Source organism: Ylistrum balloti, unplaced genomic scaffold (assembly GCF_031769215.1).
Source record: "Ylistrum balloti isolate Yb309-2 unplaced genomic scaffold, AGI_CSIRO_Ybal_v1 Utg371000, whole genome shotgun sequence".
In the NCBI taxonomy this organism is placed as follows: Eukaryota; Metazoa; Mollusca; class Bivalvia; order Pectinida; family Pectinidae; genus Ylistrum; species Ylistrum balloti.
Window position 1 is genome coordinate 1,773,422 of NW_026782558.1, and position 22,666 is coordinate 1,796,087.

Consider the following 22,666-nt stretch of genomic DNA (forward strand, 5'->3'; position numbering starts at 1 on the left):
ATGGCAACAGTATGTTAAGACATTTATAGCATTATATCATTCATATTTTAATGGTTGGTTGTGTTTAGGCAAGAACATACTGAAATGAATTGTTGAAAAAAGTCAATATACTATTATGATTGATTTGATTTATTAAGTTTGGTTTTAAAAAATGATGTTTTTCTTTTCTTTTTATTTTTAACTTCCAATTCTTTTGGGGTAGAGGAGGGTGGCTAGGGATCAGAGCTAGGGTTTTGGAATGGCCCTAAGATTGTATAAGGTTCCAATACTATCAAATGTAAGTTTCGTTTTTTTTTTTTTATATAGAAGTTCCCTGTCATACCTGGCGTGCAGCTACTGGATTTTTCCAAGGTGGACAAGCAAAATGACAACATTAATGAATTCTTCACTAAAGCACAACTTTCCAATATGTCTGAATATGAGAAACTGCGATTTAGGAACATGAGAAAAAATTACGAAATGATGGCATCTCTAGGTATTCATTTTAGTCATTAGCTTCCTGCTGGTTGTAGTGTCTGCTATTTTTTTAAAGTTTGATATCAATAATAGATGAATGTTCCTGTAGTACACTCTTTCCATCAGCATCGGCACAAGCTAAGGATCATAGATGTACATATTTGTTTCATCACACTTTCAGTATTTGTCAGAGTGACACTTGACAGATGGAAAACTAGCTAGAAAAAATTTGAGGGAGTGCTTATTAGAAAAATTACAATACTGTATTTTAATTTTCTTTTAGCTTCAGTATATGCCAAACTTTCCAAACCTTTATGGGTGTTTTTTGTCGGAATATTTTATGGATAATTTATTTAAAGATAAAAACAGATGGGGATACATACAAATATGTTGAATTTGAGTTTTATTCTAATGTAATCTCTTTTGAATAAACTACATCCAAGACTGCTCCTTGTAAGCCCCAAGAGATACTATGTTATGTGTAATATTAATGAAATATTGAAAACAGAATACCTGAGCTGGTGACTGGGAAAGTATATGCCTGCTGTATCTGCCTGCATGATGTTCTAAGTGATGACTTATTGTTTAGCACCCCTTGCAGATCTGGGCTGGCTTTTTCTATGTCTGCTGTTTAGGGGACATTGAAGAGTCCATGTCAACTATGAAGGAGACACTGAATAGATGGAAAATTATTTGCTGTCACTATGGCAACACTTGGGATCATATTTTCATTCTTTCCAACCTTGCTCTTGCTTTGCTTTATTTTCCACTTTTAGCAACTTCCATCCTCATTTGACAACATTAAGATCCAAGGTCAAGGTAACTGCAAAAAATAAAAAAATCTGGGACCACCACTGAATAACATATATATAATCAGGTGTAGGTACAAATCACTTACGAAAATCATCCATAAAGGTCAATTTTAAGTTTCCACTTCAAACTTTTATGAAGGTTTACCAGCCATCAAACCAGATTTTATGAAAAAAGGTCGCACAAAAAGGCGAAGGAAGGACAACAGGTCTGATGACAGTGATGAAGAGTGGACTCCTGCTTCTGAAAGGAGGAAAAGTCAAAGAGGTAAATGTTATCTTTACAAATATTTTAGCTTGCGAAACGAACAGGGTTGTAAGATAACTTTTTTTGCCTCTGGCAACGAAACTGTTATGTAATATGTAATACACCTTCCATGTATAAACTGATACAATTGCTTAGTGTCGATAATATAAATGATCTTCGTAAACTAGATAGATATTTGAGGCCAATAACATACAACCATAATTGATCTGATAATTATCATAACTCATAACTATATTAACTAGTGTGTAAGTTATAAGAGTATGATGTATGTATATTGTAATAACTTTTTGTTACGTTGGTAGCACTGTATTTGTTGTTGTCGATATATACATTAGTTGACTATGATGATATATGCATGACTATTCTTGAATGCATATTATGTAATACCATTTGTAAAATTGTATGTTTTCAACAGGATGGTGATGAAATAAGCACAACCTTTGAATTTGTGATATGTTATATGACACTTGTAAAAGATTGTATGTATCCAATGAGTTGTAAAAACTTAGAGAATAAAATTGAATTGAATTTAATTGAATATTAAGAACATAATGACTTTGAAAGTGTTCATGCAACCAGATTAGGAGCATCTGCATGGATATTTGAAGACTTATACATATCCAAACTTAAAATGTATGCAAGTACCACAAGTACAAAACATGACTATTTCAAATCTAATAAATGTTGTACTGTTGTAAAAAATCAAGATATTTAGACATGAAATACAAAGTGATGGATAACATGGCAGTCGTGACTTTCATTATCTGTTTAATGAGAATATTTGTTTATGCAGTTGGTAAAGTTTATAATAGCAGACATATGGTACCAAAGATACAATAAAAAGATAAATTTCCTATCTACATGTGTGCTATCTGTTTTGAAATTGCAACATTGCATATGATTTTACTTGATGTGGATTGGAAATTAGGTAATACACATCAATGTGTATTAATCCCATTGAATACTTGCTTTAACATCAAGATAACCCTTCATTAGCTACCAGTTACATCCCACAAGATCCTTTGTTTTAGTTTTAAATTGTTTCATCTAAAAAATTGTAAGTATACTATATTTCAGATCGACTACCTGTCACACCATTCAGTTTTCCCCTCAAACAAGAAGCAGTTGTACCTAAGAAAACTTCAAAATTGAAGGTGAAATTTCTTACTGTTAATGACAAGTAAATCCTTAGCATTATTTCTTATAATCTACAAAGCTACACATAATAAGTATGTAAATCTCTGTATACATATGGACATGGAAAGGGCAAAGTGAATCATTGTAGAATACGAATGGGACTTAGTGCCCTTAACAAACATAGATTTTCTTATAATTTAACTGTAAATAAATTTTGTGACTTGTGTATACATTCTCCTGAAGACGAGAAACATTTCTTTTTATATTGCCCTATATATAACGGATCCCGTATTAAGATGTTGCGTCTGGTATGTAATGAAATTGCTCCAAATGTCAATCCGATTCTTGTTGTTGAGCTAATACCTGATGTTCTAGTAAATATATTACTACATGGATGTGAAACTTTAGACTGTCAATCAAACAAAGTTATATTTGATCAAGTTTTCGATTTCATAATCAATTCAAACCGATTCCAATCATCTCTCTCTCTCTCTCTCTCTCTCTCTCTCTCCCTCTCTCTCCCTCTCTCTCTCTCTCTCTCCCTCTCTCTCTGTCTGGTGTGCGAGCAGGTGTGTGCTGTGTGCGTGGATGAGTGTGCGAGTATCAATTTAATGAATGAAAGGAGTGAGTAAATGTAAGCAAGTTTTGTCAGTTTCGAATATGTTTTCTTGTATTGTACTATGTAATGTGTTTCATGTCGAGGAGAGCAACTAGTAGCCCCACGGCTGTTTGCAATCCTCTTTAAACAAATAAAGAATTAAAAATTAAAGTATGTTCTATTTCAGAAGGTGGAAAAGTTGACTAACACTGATCTAGAAAAACTTGAAATCAAAAAGAAAACAACACCCCAGACACCTGCCCATACATACCCATTGAGACCAGCTTCAGCAGCTGTTAGCTATATGAAGATTGAGGTCCCCGATGATGATGAATTTCTTTGTAGGTATTTGATTTATAACTAATGTTCAGTTGGTGACCATGATTTTACAGAAAAGAAAAGTCCTAAAATTCAAGGATTTGCCTTGAAATGTACTTGACTTTGGCATTTGAAGTTGCCTTTCATGAGTGATGCTTTGTCTTGTTGATCACTCCTTAATTATTGCTATCGCTATTTCTTGAGAAGTATGTGATGGGTCTCTCTCAATTTTGTGTATGTCTTGCTCACTTTCATTTTGAGACTGATCAGAAAAACAAAATGGCTAAAGGGAGGCCATCTTCAATTTTGACAATGAAAGTTGATTTAGGATATTTCTTGGAAGTGTTTGATGGCGCTGTCTTGCTCATCTTGCTCTCCGGTTGTGCATGTTAGATTTTGAGATTAATTATAAAAACAAATTGGACAACAGATCACCATCTTGAATTTTGACTGTTTAAAGTTTGTTTTATTTATCAGTGAGAAGAACTGGATGGTTCATTTTCAGAATTCATGTATGGGTCCTTCTTGGTGCCCAGTCATGTCTGTTTAGTTTTGGGAGGGACCAGAAAAACAAAATGGCAGACAGGGGCCATCTTGGATTTTGACAATTGAAGTTGGATTTTTTTTTTACTTCTTGAGAAGCACAATATGGATCTTGCTGAAAACACATTACGATGTTATCTCCTTTGTCCTAAGTTGTGCCCAATTAATTTTGATCAGAAGGTCAAAGAACAAAATAGTTTTTGAACAGATGGTTTGACTCTTAGAGTCAACATGGGATTGCATTTTTATGTCATGGATATTTTACATTGCAATACATATTCAGTAAAGTATGAGTTTTCTTATTTTTTCAACAATGATTTTCATGACGTGTTGCAACAACAAAATCTCTTAGTATAGAACAAAAGGCAACTATTAAGATCCTCGGGCCTGTTATATAGAAATGAATTCTGACTGTTGGTGATGGCCATTGGTTTCACTTTTATAATCAGTACTCCAAAACAAGATCAGTAGATGATTGATTATAGATAGTTTTCTAAGTTTAGTACATAATTGCACAGACCTCTGTAGAAAATAAATGCATGTGGAGAGTAGTATCATCAGTTGTAAAATCAGTCATTTTGAGTTTTTTTAACTGATAATTGATTGATCATTGACCAACATTACTTTCTATGAAAACCAGCAAGTCGAAAAGAAGCATTGAAAGGTATTAGCCGAAACAGAACATTATGAAAAAAAGCTGCAGCATTGCATGATAGAGCCCATAGGCATGCAGTGATTCATAAATGCAACTTTAAAACACAATAATCGATCTCGGTCTAATGACACACAATTTCAATATTGTAAATTTTAAAACAACACTTAGTAGTTATGCTAACTGATGCCAACTGGTGATCAATTATGAATTCTGATAAATTTTCCATCCAGACGACCCTTTTATCTTGGATTTGATGCCTGAAACTTATTGTCACTTTAGTATTTGTGAAAAAATACAGGATGGAAACAGGACGTTTCATGCAAGTTTCTTTTGTATAATGATTAACTTATTCACTTGTCAGTACCAGAAGTATGTTTACACCGAAATAGCTTAAAAGTAGATATAAGGGAAGCAATTCAACAAATTGTTTAACCTGGAATTGAAATCCAAGAATGATCCTACAATCATGTGAGAGTCATGATCCGTCTATGATATTATGTCTACAACATTATGATTTCTGTTATGCTGCCTTAAAAATAAACAATGAATAATGTCTGGATTGCAGAGTAAATATAGACATAAAAATTGTTTCCAGTTGTTGGTAGATGTGATGCCTTTGTTGTTAGCAAGCTTACCATTTTGTATACTTCAACAGATTGTGAAGAGTGCAACAAGGAATATGAAGGAGATTGCCCTGTACATGGACCACTAATTATCATTGAGGACACCAAGGTATTTGATGGTTATATGCTCATCTGGCCCAAAAGGTGAAGTGAGCATATGCTGTAGTCCATCACGTCAATTTTTTCTTTAAATGTCTGGAAAACCCTTCATATTTAATAGTTTACACAGGTTTCAGAGACAAAGTTTGACAAATTTTGCAAAACGAAAATACCTTGACTAATTTTCAAGGCTGTATCTAAAGGTAAATTTTGCTCAGATGCTCTGAAGACATCTGATTAATCAAAATTCTTCAACCCTTTAAAGCTTGTGTACTATGATGTTTCTGATAATTTCATTGATTCACTGAAAGATTAGATAGTTTGGTGAAAACTTGTTAAGCTTACATGAATATTGTTAAGTCAAATTTTGTCTCAATAAATTTGATTTAGACCCAATTTGAAGGACCATTGGACCTCCGGTAGAATATTTCTTTGTATCTGGAATGTGTGGTGTGTTGTTTGGATAAGAACAATGTGCATTCAAAATCACTCATTTTCAATCTTTTCTTTTTGTTAAAATGAATTACTATTGAATGTTTATAGTACAGTGGACTTTCAAATTCCCTTCAATGTGATCTTTCTTTGTGATATTAGAAAATGAATTTGAAATTTTGAATGACTATATCTGTATTCGATTTGCTTTTCGAAGTATAACCTGAGAGTTTTAAAATGCAGATGATTGACATAAAACCAAAGGAAAAAGAGCGATGCCTTTATACTTTGCCACCTGGCCTATCTGTGTTGGAATCATCTATACCAAATGCTGGTCTTGGTGTCTGGTCTGATCATGAGATTCTACCTCGAAGACGATTTGGTCCTTACAAGGGGAAACTAACAAAGGATTTAGACCAGGCTCATTCTACTGGATATGCCTGGCAGGTTAGTGTTAGATAACCTAATGATGCCCAAAAGGTAGGAAAAGGCCAAGTATGGTTGACTTCATTTAAAATTTGTCTGGATTTCTCCAGCAATTACAAACATGCATAATGATATGAGCATTGAGATCAAACATTTCCATATAAATACATAACTAGCCCTATGAACTTATGCCAGTCAACTTTTGACTTAAAATTGTTGCCTGTCATAAACGCCGGAACAGATTTTGACCAAATTTGGTCCTTGAGGGGGATTGGAACCAAGTTTTGATAAATATTGGCCAGAGATTGAGGGACAGGCCCAAAGGAGGAAATTTTGCAAGATCTTTAAAATCCTACCCCTTCTGTAGAAATGAATGGATGTTGCCCAATTTTGTCAGACGTATTCTTGGGTGAAGGGAAATCAAACTTGTATAAATGTTAAGTCTCTGCCCCCTGGGTTAAGAGGGGCAGGACCCAAAGGGGGTAATTTTGCAAGGGGGTCCTGGTGAGGGAGGGAGGGCAATATTGGAAATAGGGCAGTTCTTTAAAATCCTACTCCTCCTGTAAGAATTATTAAGTTTTGATCTGGTCTGAAGTATAAATGGTATGGCTGACCCTCTTAGGACAACCCGCTTAGTTTTAACGAAGCAATTTCATTCAAGCAAAACCAGGTGAGCAATACAGGCCCTATGGGCATCTTGTTTCAATTAACCTTGATTGATTCTTTTCAATCAATGCATAGATAACCAAAAATAGGTCTGAAGTTGTGAAGTTTAGAGTAGGGCAAAAGCCCTACTGTTGTCCTGAGGATAAATAATACCTCCTTCAGATGCAAACGTTTTTACATCAGTCGTTTTAGTTTCAGTCCCAGTAACCTCAACATCTTATCTATGACCTTAAATCTTTCTGAACCATTCATTCGAGGGATGGTTATGTGCAACAGACTGAGTAAAGATAATTAGAACTTAAGAAAGAGACATTGAGATTCAAATGAGTATCCTGTTTCAAGGTCAAGATCACAGGTTGTGTTACAGTGATTTTGTATAGAAAATTATCAACCAAGATTTCTTCATTTCTCACAGGATTTTATTATTCAATACTTTGAGAATACTTCAACAGAGTATAATAAGGTTACTTCTGAAAAAATATCCAAAAAAAACTACTACTTGTAGGAGCATCTTCCTCACACTTTCTTGTATTGTTTTTCCCCTAGATTTTCGAAAATGGAAAACCAAGCCATTTCATTGATGCCTTTGATAAAAATCATTCTAATTGGATGAGATATGTGAATTGTGCAAGAAGCGAAGATGAGCAGAACATGACAGCATACCAACACAAGGGTCAAATATATTACCGGACACACAAAATAATTAAACCTAGAAATGAGCTGTTAGTGTGGTACGGAGATGACTACAGTGATGAGCTTGGCATCAGGAGAGGAGCTGAAAACCCAAGTGAATGCAGACCATTCACTGTTAATGGAACAAGTAAGATTTATAGTAAAGGTAGCATTCAGACTAATCAAGATCAGAAGTTTATACTATTTATTGATTTATAGTAAAGGTAGCATTCAGACCAATTAAAATCAGAAGTTTATACTATTGTTTGGTACATTACTTAGAATCACAGAAGGTAAGTCAATGAAATTCTGTTGATGTGCAATGGTTTGGCCGTATGTCAAATGTCAATGTGGATAATGTTCATTTTGAAAGGTCACATTGTTTGAGGCTAACCACATTTTAACCAAAGGTTGATTAATTACATTTAATGTATCTATGAGAAAAAGTAAATGGTTTGTATGCAGATATGCACACTCCAGGTGTTTCAGTATTTCTAATGAAGATATGATATGATTGGGTGTATACAGGTACCATTCAGCTAGAGAGAACTTTTCTTTCTTTAGTTCTTTTATTAACATAACTAGTAAGCAAGAGATCCCATCTTCCATCCCTATTGGAAGCCTTGAAAATGTAGACATTGGTGATTTGGTAGAGACTTGGAAATATTACAGAGCATTTCCCTACAGGCATTTATGTAACCCCTGGAAACTTGAAGACAAGTTCTTCCCAGGAGGGTCAGTAATCCTGGTAATACTAGATGCAATAGAGAATGCAGTTCGGTAGAAATTCTCTTTAGGCTTACTATTAACATGCCAAAAATTCCTTATTTTGATCTTTGGGGAGCCAATTGGAATAAGCAAAAACTTCAAATCATGTTTGTATTTTTACAAATCCATACTTATCGAATAGTATATGATGCCCTATTTAGCCAATCAGTTTTAACACAAGAATATGACTTACTAAAACATCAAATTTTGTATCTGTACTAATGGAAAAAAAGGAAATGTGTATTTCAGCTGTTTAATTCCCACAAATTCATACACAAAGTAGTATATTAATAATAAGTTACAATTAACTTCAAAAACAAATATTTAGAGAGATCTTCGATTATTAACTAAAGGAGACAATCCCATTCAACAAAAATGGTCAGACACTCCATAATTTTTGGATTGAAATTTACTTTCTGAGTAGATATGAGTTTTACTTAACTTAATTTTGTAGTATCCTGATAGTTTAGTCATGAAAACAAGGAAAATGGCTTTAAAGGTTTATAAGAAGAATGTAGAAATGGCTTCATACCTAAGGAACAGTAATTGTCCTTACTGGGAAAATATTGGTTTTATACAATTTTATTATACCAATACATCATTCAATAGTTGCAAAATAATTTATTTATACCACTTCTTAATGCGTTACCCTTGAAATACCCTTTACCAAGTGTAAAAATTGATTTCTGTTTGGGACTGAGTAGCATTGAACTTGCAAAAATGTGATTGATACATGAGTAAGATTAAGCATGTTTATTGTTGATAGTTTTACAGCTCAGTTACATTTAGATATTATGAAAAACAAACTGTAATTTAACAATGAGATTGCTTGTATTGAGGAGATCAGTTAAATGTGCTTCTTTTTCTTCCAGAAATGTTCAGGTGTCCATTTTGTGGAAGATGCTTCAGCTCTGAAATTAACATACTTGGACACAGCAAATCAAAGCATGGAGTCTCTCAGTTTACTATTGACCTTGCAAGGAAAATGCTGAAGGAGAGAAGAATTTATAGTGAAAATGTATTAAGAGGGCATTTGAAGAGCAACTCTGTGCCAAAGAAAAAGATTAAAACAGGAAGAAACCTTGAACCATTTGATATTCAAATGACAGGAAGTTTAGATAATAATGAAAGGCTAGATAGGAAAACTATTGTTTCTACGAATAGAAAGAATATCTCAAAAACTGGGGAAACAGGTCACCTACAGACACACCTCAGGATACACACAGGAGAGAAACCATACAAATGTGATGTCTGTGGTAAGGGGTTTAATCAGGCATGTAACCTACAGACACACCTCAGGACACACACAGGAGAGAAACCATACAAATGTGATGTCTGTGGTAAGGGGTTTAATCAGACATGTCACCTACAGACACACCTCAGGATACACACAGGAGAGAAACCATACAAATGTGATGTCTGTGGTAAGGGGTTTAATCAGACAGGTCCCCTACAGACACACCTCAGGATACACACAGGAGAGAAACCATACAAATGTGATGTCTGTGGTAAGGGGTTTAATCAGACAGGTCCCCTACAGAAACACCTCAGGATACACACAGGAGAGAAACCATACAAATGTGATGTCTGTGGTAAGGGGTTTAATCAGACATGTAACCTACAGACACACCTCAGGATACACACAGGAGAGAAACCATACAAATGTGATGTCTGTGGTAAGGGGTTTAGTGAGTCCGGTAACCTACAGACACACCTCAGGATACACACAGGAGAGAAACCATACAAATGTGATGTCTGTGGTAAGGGGTTTATTCAGACATGTGATCTACAGAAACACCTCAGGATACACACAGGAGAGAAACCATACAAATGTGATGTCTGTGGTAAGGGGTTTAATCAGACAGGTCACCTACAGAAACACCTCAGGACACACACAGGAGAGAAACCATACAAATGTGATGTCTGTGGTAAGGGGTTTAGTGAGTCCGGTACCCTACAGACACACCTCAGGACACACACAGGAGAGAAACCATACAAATGTGATGTCTGTGGTAAGGGGTTTAGTGAGTCCGGTACCCTACAGAAACACCTCAGGATACACACAGGAGAGAAACCATACAAATGTGATGTCTGTGGTAAGGGGTTTAATCAGACAGGTCCCCTACAGACACACCTCAGGACACACACAGGAGAGAAACCATACAAATGTGATGTCTGTGGTAAGGGGTTTAATCAGACATGTGATCTACAGAAACACCTCAGGATACACACAGGAGAGAAACCATACAAATGTGATGTCTGTGGTAAGGGGTTTAATCAGACATGTAACCTACAGACACACCTCAGGATACACACAGGAGAGAAACCATACAAATGTGATGTCTGTGGTAAGGGGTTTAAAGTTTTGTGCAGCTTGAAAATGCACCAAAAACATCATAGCTAAGTCTTCCATTATATTTATTTTAAAAGTTTTAAGTATATTGTATATAGCTAAATAATATATATTGTATTAATATTTGCATGAATTGTGTAATTACTAAATAATTTATTATTTATCCAGTAGTTGAGGTATCTATACATTTACATATAAATAATTTATATTGTTTTATCTGACAGTTAATGTATCTGTACATATTTGTATGTATGAATTTCAACTGAGGACAAAGTCTTCAAGGCACTCAACAAATTGTTCATTGCTGTGATAATAAACATCGAAATTTACACTCTAGTTTGCTCTGTAAAAATAAATTGTCAGTTGCAGTAGCTTGGCAGCCCAAAACTATATATGCTAAACATGTGATTGTGCTTCATGAGCCATCCTCAACCCAGCCCTGGATTACCATCTAGCCAATACTTCTACACTAACATATGATATTGGCTGTTGCAAGGATATCAAATGTAAATAATTCACAATAATCAGTTCAACTTTTGTCTTGTAATCATTAAATCAAGACCGTAAAATATCACTTAATTTGAAAATAATTTGAACAATCAATCGCTACAGGTGTTGTATGTTGGATATATATGTTATTTCATGTAAAGAATGATTACATTTTCAACGCAAATGACTACACTACAACTGTATTAATCCTAATACACGTTTCTGGTATAGCTCGAGAAATAATGGGTTGAGAGCCCGTCACAATGTCTATTTGAGGCAGAGACATCGTACACTTTTATTCCTGCACTATCACATTGTTATTTTGAGGCAGTGGCTGGTAGCTACCTCTTGACCATTTAAATCGGAGGCCCGTCGAATGCCTTTCAGAGCAGTTAGTGTCTTTCCGAAGGACATCATACCTGGAGCGGATTTCGTGTTAAAGAGTGCATATTTTTATCAACTGTTTTTAGTACTGCGTCCTGCAACCCAATTTCCCAGGTTTTCAGTTTCCTTTTTATTTCTGTTATCTTCGCGCATATAATTTCATGGTCGTGCTAACTTCGAGTTAAACGAACAATCACAGATTGCATTTTACAAACGGCGACCGACCAATCCTGAAAAACAAAGCAACTTTAAAATACTTGTATGAAGTTACCTGTAGGTTAAAAAACTAACGGAACTATGATGCATATTAAATAACACGGTAACCCTCCCCTCGGGATCGGTACTCGACGGCAATGATTGAACACTAAGAAAACAGATGATGGCGATAAGTACAGTAATTATTTAGGTAACAAAAGTAATGATTTTATCCACAGGGACTTGGCTTGAATCCACGGTCCATATTTTTGTATTAATATAGTGACAAGGGTGTAATGATTTTATCCACAGGGACTTGTCTTGAATCCACGGTCCATATTTTTGTATTAATATAGTGACAAGGGTGTAATGATTTTATCCACAGGGACTTGGCACAAATAAACGGTCCATATTTTTGTATTAATATGGTAACAAGGGTTTAACGTCTAAGAAGGTAAGACGGAATATATTTTTAAAAATTGTTTTCTATAATCGAATGACCCTAGATCCCAGTAACGCGCACCTTACTTTTAAAAAATATTTTATCTTTTCATTGAGTTGAAAAACGAGATTTGCCAAGTATTGATCAAGTTATGACCTGACCAATTCGGAAGTAGACTAGTCCCTGTCCAGATGACTATTATCAAGTCATCTGTCTGGAATAATCATGTTTTGCCAAGAAATAAAACGTTATTACTTTTTATCAGCGGTGATATTACAAATCTTAAAATTTTCAACGAGTCCTCGCCCCAGTAACTTTCAGGGATGGTGTCGAAATGCCTTGGATTTCAGAAATCTTCTCCAGACCAGACATGATGTAGCAAAGGATAATTTTTCTGTTGTCATTGAAAGCTATTTAACTTTGTAAAGAGTTGTATTATGGTATACACATATTGACCCTGGCTAGCCTCCAGGGGTCTGAGGGGTGGTGCCAAAAAGGATCTAATTGACTGAAATATCAGAAATCTTCTGAAGACCGATATAGTAGAATCAAATTGTTCATAATGGAAGGATCTTCTGTAAAATCTCGCCTTTCTCCAGAGAAGGAGATAAAAGTTAACTATAATTTTGTACATGTCGACTGTTCTTACAAACGTTGGCAACGAAAATGCTGTGGATTGGTAGGTGTTTCAAGCTTCAAATATTTACACCAATATTTTCATTGACTGAAAATATAAACAATTTAATGATATTGTGATTTGAATTCCAAGGGATTTTGATCAGACTTCAAACAGGTAATCGAAAGCAATACAAGGACTTAAGATTAAATATAGGATCATATCCTTTATGATTACTGAGGGGAACGATGTAGTATCCGACCAGGAGCAAAATGTGAATTATGGTTTGTAAAGAAAGCCGAAGTAGAAGAAAATTGCCCACCATCATCAGACTTCAAATCGCCATGTGAAGTCCGCAATCCGTTCTTCCTAAACCATTCTTGTTGCTAGTTCTAAAGAAAGAACTACTTGGTGGATCTTTCTCAATTTTTTTAATGAAATGTTTTAAATCAATAAAAGGTTTTACGCCGAAACACACGCTGCATTTCTATTTGAAGTAAACGAAAGAAAAAAAAATTTTTTTTTCAAACATACTCGAGTATAACGCTTTTAGGGGTGAGGTCGGGCAAATTTCCAGCTTTGAGCATGTTCGTTCGGTCATGTGTACAAGCTGTAACCAACAAACTGATTGGGTTATGTATATTCCACTTATTACCCGATGAACTGGTTTACTCTTGGATACAGAATGTATACAAGGTCAAAAATTAAATAAAGAAAACAAAAAACAATATTCCGGAAAACTTTGTTGTATAAAACTATTTTTTTAGATCGCTTGGTTTTAATATAGAAATCAACAGTAAGTTAAGTTAGAGTATTATATTGTTCAAAGAACAAGTTCACTAAAACATTGACTTTAATGAAAACCAGGCTACCAGATTTCGCCGACACTGAGTGACTTTCATGTACCATGCACAATTATCAGTAGCAAAACCTATATTCATATACAAAGTATTCAGTTTTCGAGTATATTTTAGGTCACCTGAGACAACGTATGAACTTTGCAGATACCTTTAATAGCCAAAGCTGAACAAACATTGAGAATAGCATGATCACATTCTGTGAACATGAGGGATGGAGTCAATTTAACATAAAAAAAAAAACAAAATTTTAATAAAATCTTTATCTCAATACTCAGATAGGTTATGGTCACGGACTAAAATCATCATTTCATGATCCAAGATCTCGAATTTTCACCTAACCTTATAGTTTGTGTAGACCTGGAAACTATATGTAAGACATGTAACGAATATGTCCATTGTGACCGTCGACTCTTGAACGATGACGTAGTTTGATTTAGTGTAGGAAATATTGTTTTCGAACGGAACTAGAAAACATTTTGTTCAGTTTCAGAATTAACATGGGACAGTAGTTTCTTATGCACTTTTATCTCGTTACTAACCCGAGGGGCGGAACAAATTAGCTGAAAGTTGACAGCTTTTCCTTGGTTACATGAATGCTGGAATCTAAAATCTTCTTAATCATCTTACAAATGTTACATCTGAATCAAAAGATTTGTGTCACTGCTTAAATATTTATTAAGCACTTTTATTTGCATCTTTAACATAATATAGTTAAATCTATCTAGCTTCGTTTAAGATAATTTGTATTACGTGCTACAATAAGAAAAATGTTGTTTTTGAAAGACCGTTAAGGCGTGGCACTTTTTTAGCCCACCATCTATTCAAGTAGATGGTGGGTTATTCAAATCGCCCTACGTCCGTGGTCCGTCGTCCGTCCGTAAACAATTCTTGTTACCGCTATTTCTGGAAAAGTACTGGATGGATCTTTCTCAAATTTCATATGCAGGTTCCCCTTGGTCCCTAGTTGTGCATTGTACCATTTTTTGACTGATTCGCATTCAAGATGGCCGACAGGTGGCCATCTTTGATTTTGGAAGTAAAAGTGTGTTACCGCTATTTCTGGAAAAGTACTGGATGGATCTTTCTCAAATTTCATATGCAGGTTCCCGTTGGTCCCTAGTTGTGCATTGTACCTTTTTTGGACTGATTTAAATTCAAGATGGCCGACAGGTCACCATCTTGCATTTTAGAAGTAAAAGTTTGTTACCGCTATTTCTGGACAAGTACTGGATGGATCTTTCTCAAATTTCATATGCAGTTTCCCCTTGGTCCCTAGTTTGTGCATTGTACCTTTTTTTGACTGATTCGAATTCAAGATGGCCGACAGGTGGCCATCTTGGATTTTGGAAGTAAAAGTTTGTTACCGCTATTTCTGAGAAAGTACTGGATGGATCTTCCTCAAATTTCATATGCAGTTTCCCCTTAGTCCCTAGTTGTGCATTGTACTTTTTTTTGACTGATTCGAATTCAAGATGGCGGACAGGTGGCCATCTTGGATTTTGGATGTAAAAGTTTGTTACCGCTATTTCTTGGAAAGTACTGGATGGATCTTTCTCAAATTTCACATGCAGTTTCCCCTTGGTCCCTAGTTGTGCATTGTACCTTTTTTGGACTGATTCGAATTCAAGATGGCAGACAGGCAGCCATCTTGGATTTTGAATGTAAAAGTTTGTTACTGCTATTTCTTGGAAAGTACTGGATGGATCTTTCTCAAATTTCATATGCAGGTTCCCTTTGGTTCCAAGTTGTGCATTATACCTTTTTGGACTGATCCGACAGGCAGTCATCTTTGATTTTGAGAGAGTAAAATGTTGTTACTGCTATATCTGAGGAAGTACTGGATGGATCCTTCTGATATTTCATAGATATTGGTTTCCCTTGGTCCCTAGTTGTGCATTGTACCTTTTTTGGACTGTTTTGAAATCAAGGTGGCCCACAGGCAGCCATCTTGGATGTTGACAGTAATACAGCACAAGCATATTGTCCATTATCCACCTGTAACTGACTGCTATCTAATAATACTTTGGGATCTTTTTCAAATGATATTTGCTAATAGGTACTTAATAAAAATATCTTGTGCCATCATTGAGTACATTCAATGAAGACCAGTTCATGAACATTTACAACACCTGTAACACACACAAAAAAATAAACAAATCATCAAGAACTGAAAACAGATCCTCAAATGGTGGGCGCCAAGATCCCTCTGGGATCTCTTGTTTTTTCTTTTTTTTTTTTTTTATTTCACACCCCAATCGCAAAGATTTTTATTTGTTGGCTATCAAAATTAATCGAAAGTTAAACTTGTATGTTTCAATATGCTGTACATAGGTGTCGAGAAGGTCAGACGTGTTTCCTTTGCTCAGCAAATTGTTATAATAACTGTGGTAATAAGCAAGGGATATGCATGATATTCGATATGGTGATGATTGAAGGACTATCTACATGTTTATATATTCATATCTTGTGGAAAATATGTAAAAAAATGACGTTTGGAAGGAAATGGGAAACAAAGGTAATTACCTGGGATACTGACAAGTACTCATACCTACTTACCTGAAAACTTACCTGTGTAGTGAATGGTGAACATGTAATAACGTATACCAGACTATATACACTCTGCAGTGATGTGTTGAAATATAAAATTAGAGTTGATTCTCTACTACAACTGTAATCACTGTGCATATTCACCAAAATAATTACATTATTCACCAATATATCGGATACACCAGCAACGGAAAAATCAGTGCAACAAGTTTAAGACTGGATATCATAGAAAAGCATGTGGTAAGAGATAAACTCTATGTGAATGGAGAACTTTACAAACATAATGATAAAAGAAGACAGCAAATGCGAAAAAGAACATACGGTGAAGCGGCTAAAACGCCAGCCGCAAATATGTCAGCAAACAGTCGGAGAGGAGGGAAAAGAACGCGTACCCCTTCCACGCCCACAGGACTAGACCAGCCCAACACAACGCTTGCCCCAGCGTCATCCAGACCCCGGTATGATAAACCGAGTTACTACCCGGTACATACTTACCAAAAAACTTCAGCCATGCATCATACACCTGAGGACGGTACAGGTCATGGTGACGACCACAATGTCACCCAGTTTACAATATTTGCTGATAATGGTCCTATATCCAAATGGTTGAGCATTCCTCCTAGTACTCCTGGCCATGGTGGCGAGGCCACGCCAGTTGAGGAAAAGAGGAATTATGGGCTTTGCCCAAAAGTGTTGTGTGCCCCTCCTAGTACTCCTGGTTGTGGTGGCGAGGCCACGCCAGTTGAGGAAAGGAGGGAGGCCGGATCTAGCCCATGTTTGTCGTCTGCCCCTCATAGTACTCGCCCAAGCTTGTTGTGGGCCCCTCCTAGTACTCCTGGTTGTGGTGGCGAGGCCACGCCAGTTGAGGAAAGGAGGGAGGCTGGTTCTAGCCCAAGTTTGTAGTGTGACCCTCCTACTACTTCTGGTTATGGTGGTGATGCCATGCCAGCTGAAGGAAATAGGGAGGCTGGGTCTAACCCGGGTCAATCTGTTTCAGATCACCTTGCTAGTGTAAGGGAAGTTATGGTGATAGATGACGTCCTCATCCCGGGCAAGGACCAGCCTACAGAGGCTCAGCAGTCTGCATAGGACAGACAGGAGAGTGGGGCATATAGTATTATGTCATGGAATGTTTGTAGAAATCTTAGTGTGAAGTTGCAAGATCATGATTTTTTAAATATTATAACAAATCATGACACTATTTGTCTGTACGAATGCTGGGTAAATCAAGATGATGATATTACGATTAATGGTTATGATACGCATATGTTTCCTGGAGTAAATGGTAAGGGAGGTGGAATTGTATTATATATTAAAAAGTTAATCAGTAATAGTTGTACAGTTGAAGAAAATATCTTAGACTGTATTGTTATATTAAGATTAAAAGATGTTAAAAATGCAGTAGAGTATAATGGCGATATATTCATATTCGCATGTTATTTTCTTCCGATAAACTACTTTTTATGAAAAGCATGATATTGACCTATTCGTTACATTAGAAGAATGTGTGTCAAGATACAATAGTTTAGGTAGAATTATAGTAACAGGTGATTTTAATAGCAGGACTGGTGAGACAGAAGATTTTATATCATTGGATGTAATTGGAAATTTTCCAGGGCATGTTTTATCATATATTTTTAATTATATACCAGATGATGATATGCCAAAAAGATGTAATACAGATAAATATATTAATCAGTTTGGAAGAGAACTTCTGGAAGTTTGCAAAACAGCTGGGTTGCGAATTGTGAATGGCAGGCATCATGATGATGTTAAGGGTGAAATTTCATTCTATAATAGGATTGGTTCTAGCTTGATTGATTATGTACTAGTTAATGATACAAAGTTTGATTTAATTCAGTCTTTTAAAACTGGTGAATTCAATCCATTCTCTGATCATGCACCTTTGACGTTTACGATAGAAAAAAAATCAGAGGACGGCTAATAAGTATGCGCAAAGTGAGTTAAATAGTGCTAATATTTATACAAGTAGCAAATGGAATGAGGAAAATACACATATTATTTGTGGTTTGCTATATAAAAATATTGATGCCCTAATGAAAACTTGTAATGTCACACAATACGATCAAGATGGAATTAATACGTGCGTGAGTAATTTTACTAGTTTACTTAATGAATTGATAGACCCGTACTGTACACATATTGTGATAAAAAGTTACACAGACAGTGGGCGAATATCTACAAGGGGAGATAAGCCATGGTTTACCGACCTCTGTGAGCAGCGGTACATTCAATACGTGCAAATCTAATCACAACAGAGACTACCTTGCAAGTAAACAATCTGCATATAAGAAATTAGAATGTAAGTTAAAAAAGAGATACAGATGTTATCAAGGAGATATGCTGAATTATTTGCGTAAATACAATCCACGTGCATTTTACAAAACATTCCGAAAATATAAAAACAATATTAACACCGATCTAAGTGTAACAGATTTTTATCAACATTTTTCTATGCTAAATACAGGCGTGCCCAACACTGATAAAGACATTTATGATTTTTTGTTTGATTGTGATGTTAATTTTGATTCTCCTATATTCAAGGAACTTGACGTTGATATAAAACAGTCTGAAATACGTGAGGCTATTGGAAACCTTAGTTACAATAAAGCTTGTGGTCAGGATGGTATACTCAACGAATATTTTATACACTGTACAGATATTTTAATGCCATGTCTTTTAGCCTTATTCAATCATATCTTCAGGTCGGGTTATTTCCCATCCTCATGGTCCATAGGTAACATTGTACCTGTACACAAGAAAGGTGACATTAATAATACAGATAATTATCGGGGTATTACGTCGCTTAGTTCTTTAGGTAAACTTTTTACAGCCGTTATTAATAACAGACTGGTAACATTTGAAATGAAGTACAATAAGATTACAGATGCGCAATTTGTATTTAGAAAAAACTTTTCAACAGTTGACGCCATATTTGCCTTACAAACATTAATTAATCGTACATTAAAAAACAGAAAACGTCTCTATTGTTGCTTTGTGGATTACACCAAAGCATTTGATTTTGTAAATAGACAAAACTTATGGTATAAAATGATCAGAGAAGGGGTTGGTGGAAATATGTTAAAAATTATAAGATCGTTGTATAAAGATGTTAAATGTTGTATAAAATATAATGGTACTCTATCTGATTATTTCGACTATGAAAACGGATTATTTCAGGGGGAAATATTATCACCTCTGTTGTTCTCCATGCATGTGAACGATTGCGAAATGCAATTTTTATCTGACAATTGTCCATCCATAGAAATACAAGAGATTAACATGTTTGTACTAATGTATGCCGATGATATGGTTGTCATTGCTGAAACACCAGATGGATTGCAAAAAATGTTGAACTCCCTAGCGAAATATACAGAAAAGTGGAATCTGACTGTAAATACAGCGAAAACAAAAATTGTTGTATTCCGTAATGGGGGGAAATTAAAAGAGAATGAACAATGGTATTATAAGGAGAACAGATTAGAAGTATTGGATAAATTCTGTTATTTAGGAGTGCTGCTTAATTTTAATGGTAAATTCAGACAAACACAAAAGCATATTGCTGACCAAGGGAGAAAAGCATTATTTGCAATCTTGAATATCTGCAAAAGTAATTTTTTCAATATAGAAACGCAGTTAGCGATGTTTGACACATATGTAAATAGTGTACTTAGTTATGGGGCGGGAGTGTGGGGCTTCCATACGGCGCCCGAAATTGAAAAAATACATGTGAAGTTCTGTAAACGTATTCTAGGTTTACATAATAAGACTATTAATGATATGGTGTATTATGAATTGGGCAGATACCCTATGACTATAGTCCGTAAGTTCCGTATTTTCAATTACTGGATAAAATTAAGAAATTCTGAAAACTGCATTCTTAAATCATGCTATGCTGAGATGCTCGGCTACAATGACAATTGGTTACAGAGTGTTAAACAGGAATTATATAGAATAGGTCTTGGATACGTGTGGGAAAACCCAGTTGAAATTAATCACACATTTCGTATAATAAAGGAACGGATTTGTGATATTTACAAACAAGAATGTTTTAGAAAGATCGCATCATCCTCAAAGGGTGAACTGTACCAATACATTTGTAATTTTGGACATCAATCTTATTTAACTAAAGCCATTAATTTTAATTATGTAAAGCAAATATGTAAAATTAGACTATCTGCTCATACGCTTAATATAGAATGTGGCCGATATAACAATATAGATCGAAGAAACAGATGATGTAATTCATGCGATATGCATGACCTGGAAGACGTATTTCATTTTATTCTGAAGTGTCCACGCTATGCCGAAATTAGATGTAAATTTATAAAAAAAACTATTATATAAGACATCCCAGTATGTTTAAATTAATAGAGTTGCTAAACAGTAATAAAATCGCGGAAATAAGAAATTTAGTTAAATATTTAGTGCATGCGAACAAAATGAGATCACAATTGCTTATAAATTAGTTCTTCACTCTCCACTATAGTACGTACATTTTGTACACTGTAATTTTATATAGTACACCGCATAAGTGCATGATTGTGAATTGAACTGTATATGGATATTTGTTGTAACTGATAAGTCAGAAAGACTTAAGGTAATAAAAATTTGAAACTTGAGTTACCTGTAAACGCCTTTTAGCTCACCTGGCCTGAAGGTCCAAGTGAGCTATAGGGATACCAAAGTCCATTGTCCGTCCATCAATGATTTTCTACGCTTGTCATGAACGACTGAGGGGATTTTGACCAAAAATGGTCATATGAATCCTTGGGAGAAGTTCAACATTTATCTTATAAATGATGCGTTCTGGCCTCGCGGAACCCAAAAGAGTTTTGCAAGCTCTTTAAAATCCTACCTCTGTATGAATGATTGGATTTTGTCTAAATGTGGTCCGAATCATGTTTGGGTTTGGATATTGGTGAATTAATTTTGTATAAACGGGGCGTCCCGGTCATCTCAGGCGGGAGCGGGGAAGGGCCCAATAGAGGAGATGGAGCACATTCTTTAAAATCCTATTTTTCTTGTAAGAATTAATGAGTTTTGCCCAATTTTGATCTGAAGAAAGGGTGGAGGAGAATCAAATGTATATAAATGGTAGGCATTGGTACCGTAGGGCAGGTTGGGGTTGGGAGGTGCTCAATAGGGGAAATGGGTAATATTTTTAAACAGTTGAGATTCTCATCCTATAAGCATATTTAGCATTGCATTAGCATAAAGGGGTAAACACAATCATAATGTGATAATTAGCCCTGGTGTCTGGAACCATCCCCAGGGACTTATTTCCCTTCTTATATCTTTGAAACAGTTGAGATCACCATCCCTTGGCTGTGTTACACCCTTTGGGACTTTATTTATGGATCATAACATTGGGGTCCCAACCCCATAAATATATTAACTCTTACTAGGCATAAGAAGAAAATGACATTGGAAGATTTTAGCCGTTGGTCTTGCCCTACCAAAGAGGTTAAGTGATTGGGCTGAAATACCCAACCAATAGGCATGTAAATGTAAGAATGTTTTTTTAAAATAAATAATAAATTACAAACCCGAAATGATAGCATTTTATCTATATTATTTTATTTTTTCATTCATTTTTTACTTAAATTTTACCTCTGGAGGTAATTATTTTTAAAAATTACCTTCCTTGTATTTTCTAGCTGGACTTAGAACGAATTCCTAGTCCACGCTCCATATATAGGTAACATACTAACAAATACATGTATATTAACATGTCGGCCGTTGGTAAGGAATTCGCGCCAAGTCCTTCTGGTACTTTCCTTGTCTCTGCAGCAACACATGATTTTTTTTTCTGTCTTGGTCAAACTACCAGCGGTTTTTCTTTCATGTATTTACCAAAACTGCACATGTGATTAAATATGAACTTTCAATAGAAATTTAGAAATGGACACAATAGGGCCAAACAGTGAAGTAAACTGCATCATACGTTATACAGTTGTTTCACGTTTCCATGACTCGGCAATGACGCTAAGGGCTTCAATTTGGAACCTAGGAAGTGACATAGGATGACCGATATTGGTCGAAAGAATGTCAAAATTTAGATGGGGAGGTGCACTATTTGATTAAATTTGATAAATTTCGTAATCTGCAAACATTCAATTATTTCTAAAGAAAGTCCAGATCATATATTCTAAACCGTACCACTATTCGTATGAATTTATACATAACATACAAGTTACGCCAAATCCGGGGACCAACAGTCCACCAACAGTGCTACCCCCTGGATCTTTGTTAAAATCAAGAAATGTCAAACTTTCGGGTAGTGGAA

General features: G+C 35.4%; 1 protein-coding gene across 1 annotated transcript; it reads left to right on the plus strand.

Annotated features, from left to right (window-relative positions):
• LOC132559949 (histone-lysine N-methyltransferase PRDM9-like) lies at window positions 1-17,445 on the plus strand. The gene is made up of 14 exons (XM_060224585.1): window positions 1-9; window positions 307-475; window positions 1,408-1,533; window positions 2,611-2,687; window positions 3,456-3,609; window positions 5,440-5,516; window positions 6,182-6,385; window positions 7,577-7,850; window positions 9,343-9,786; window positions 9,845-9,874; window positions 9,933-9,953; window positions 10,348-10,734; window positions 16,586-17,251; window positions 17,354-17,445. Exons 1-14 carry the CDS (start codon window positions 1-3, stop codon window positions 17,443-17,445), a joined length of 2,730 nt encoding a protein of 909 aa, XP_060080568.1.
• Window positions 17,446-22,666: the final 5,221 nt, after the last annotated feature.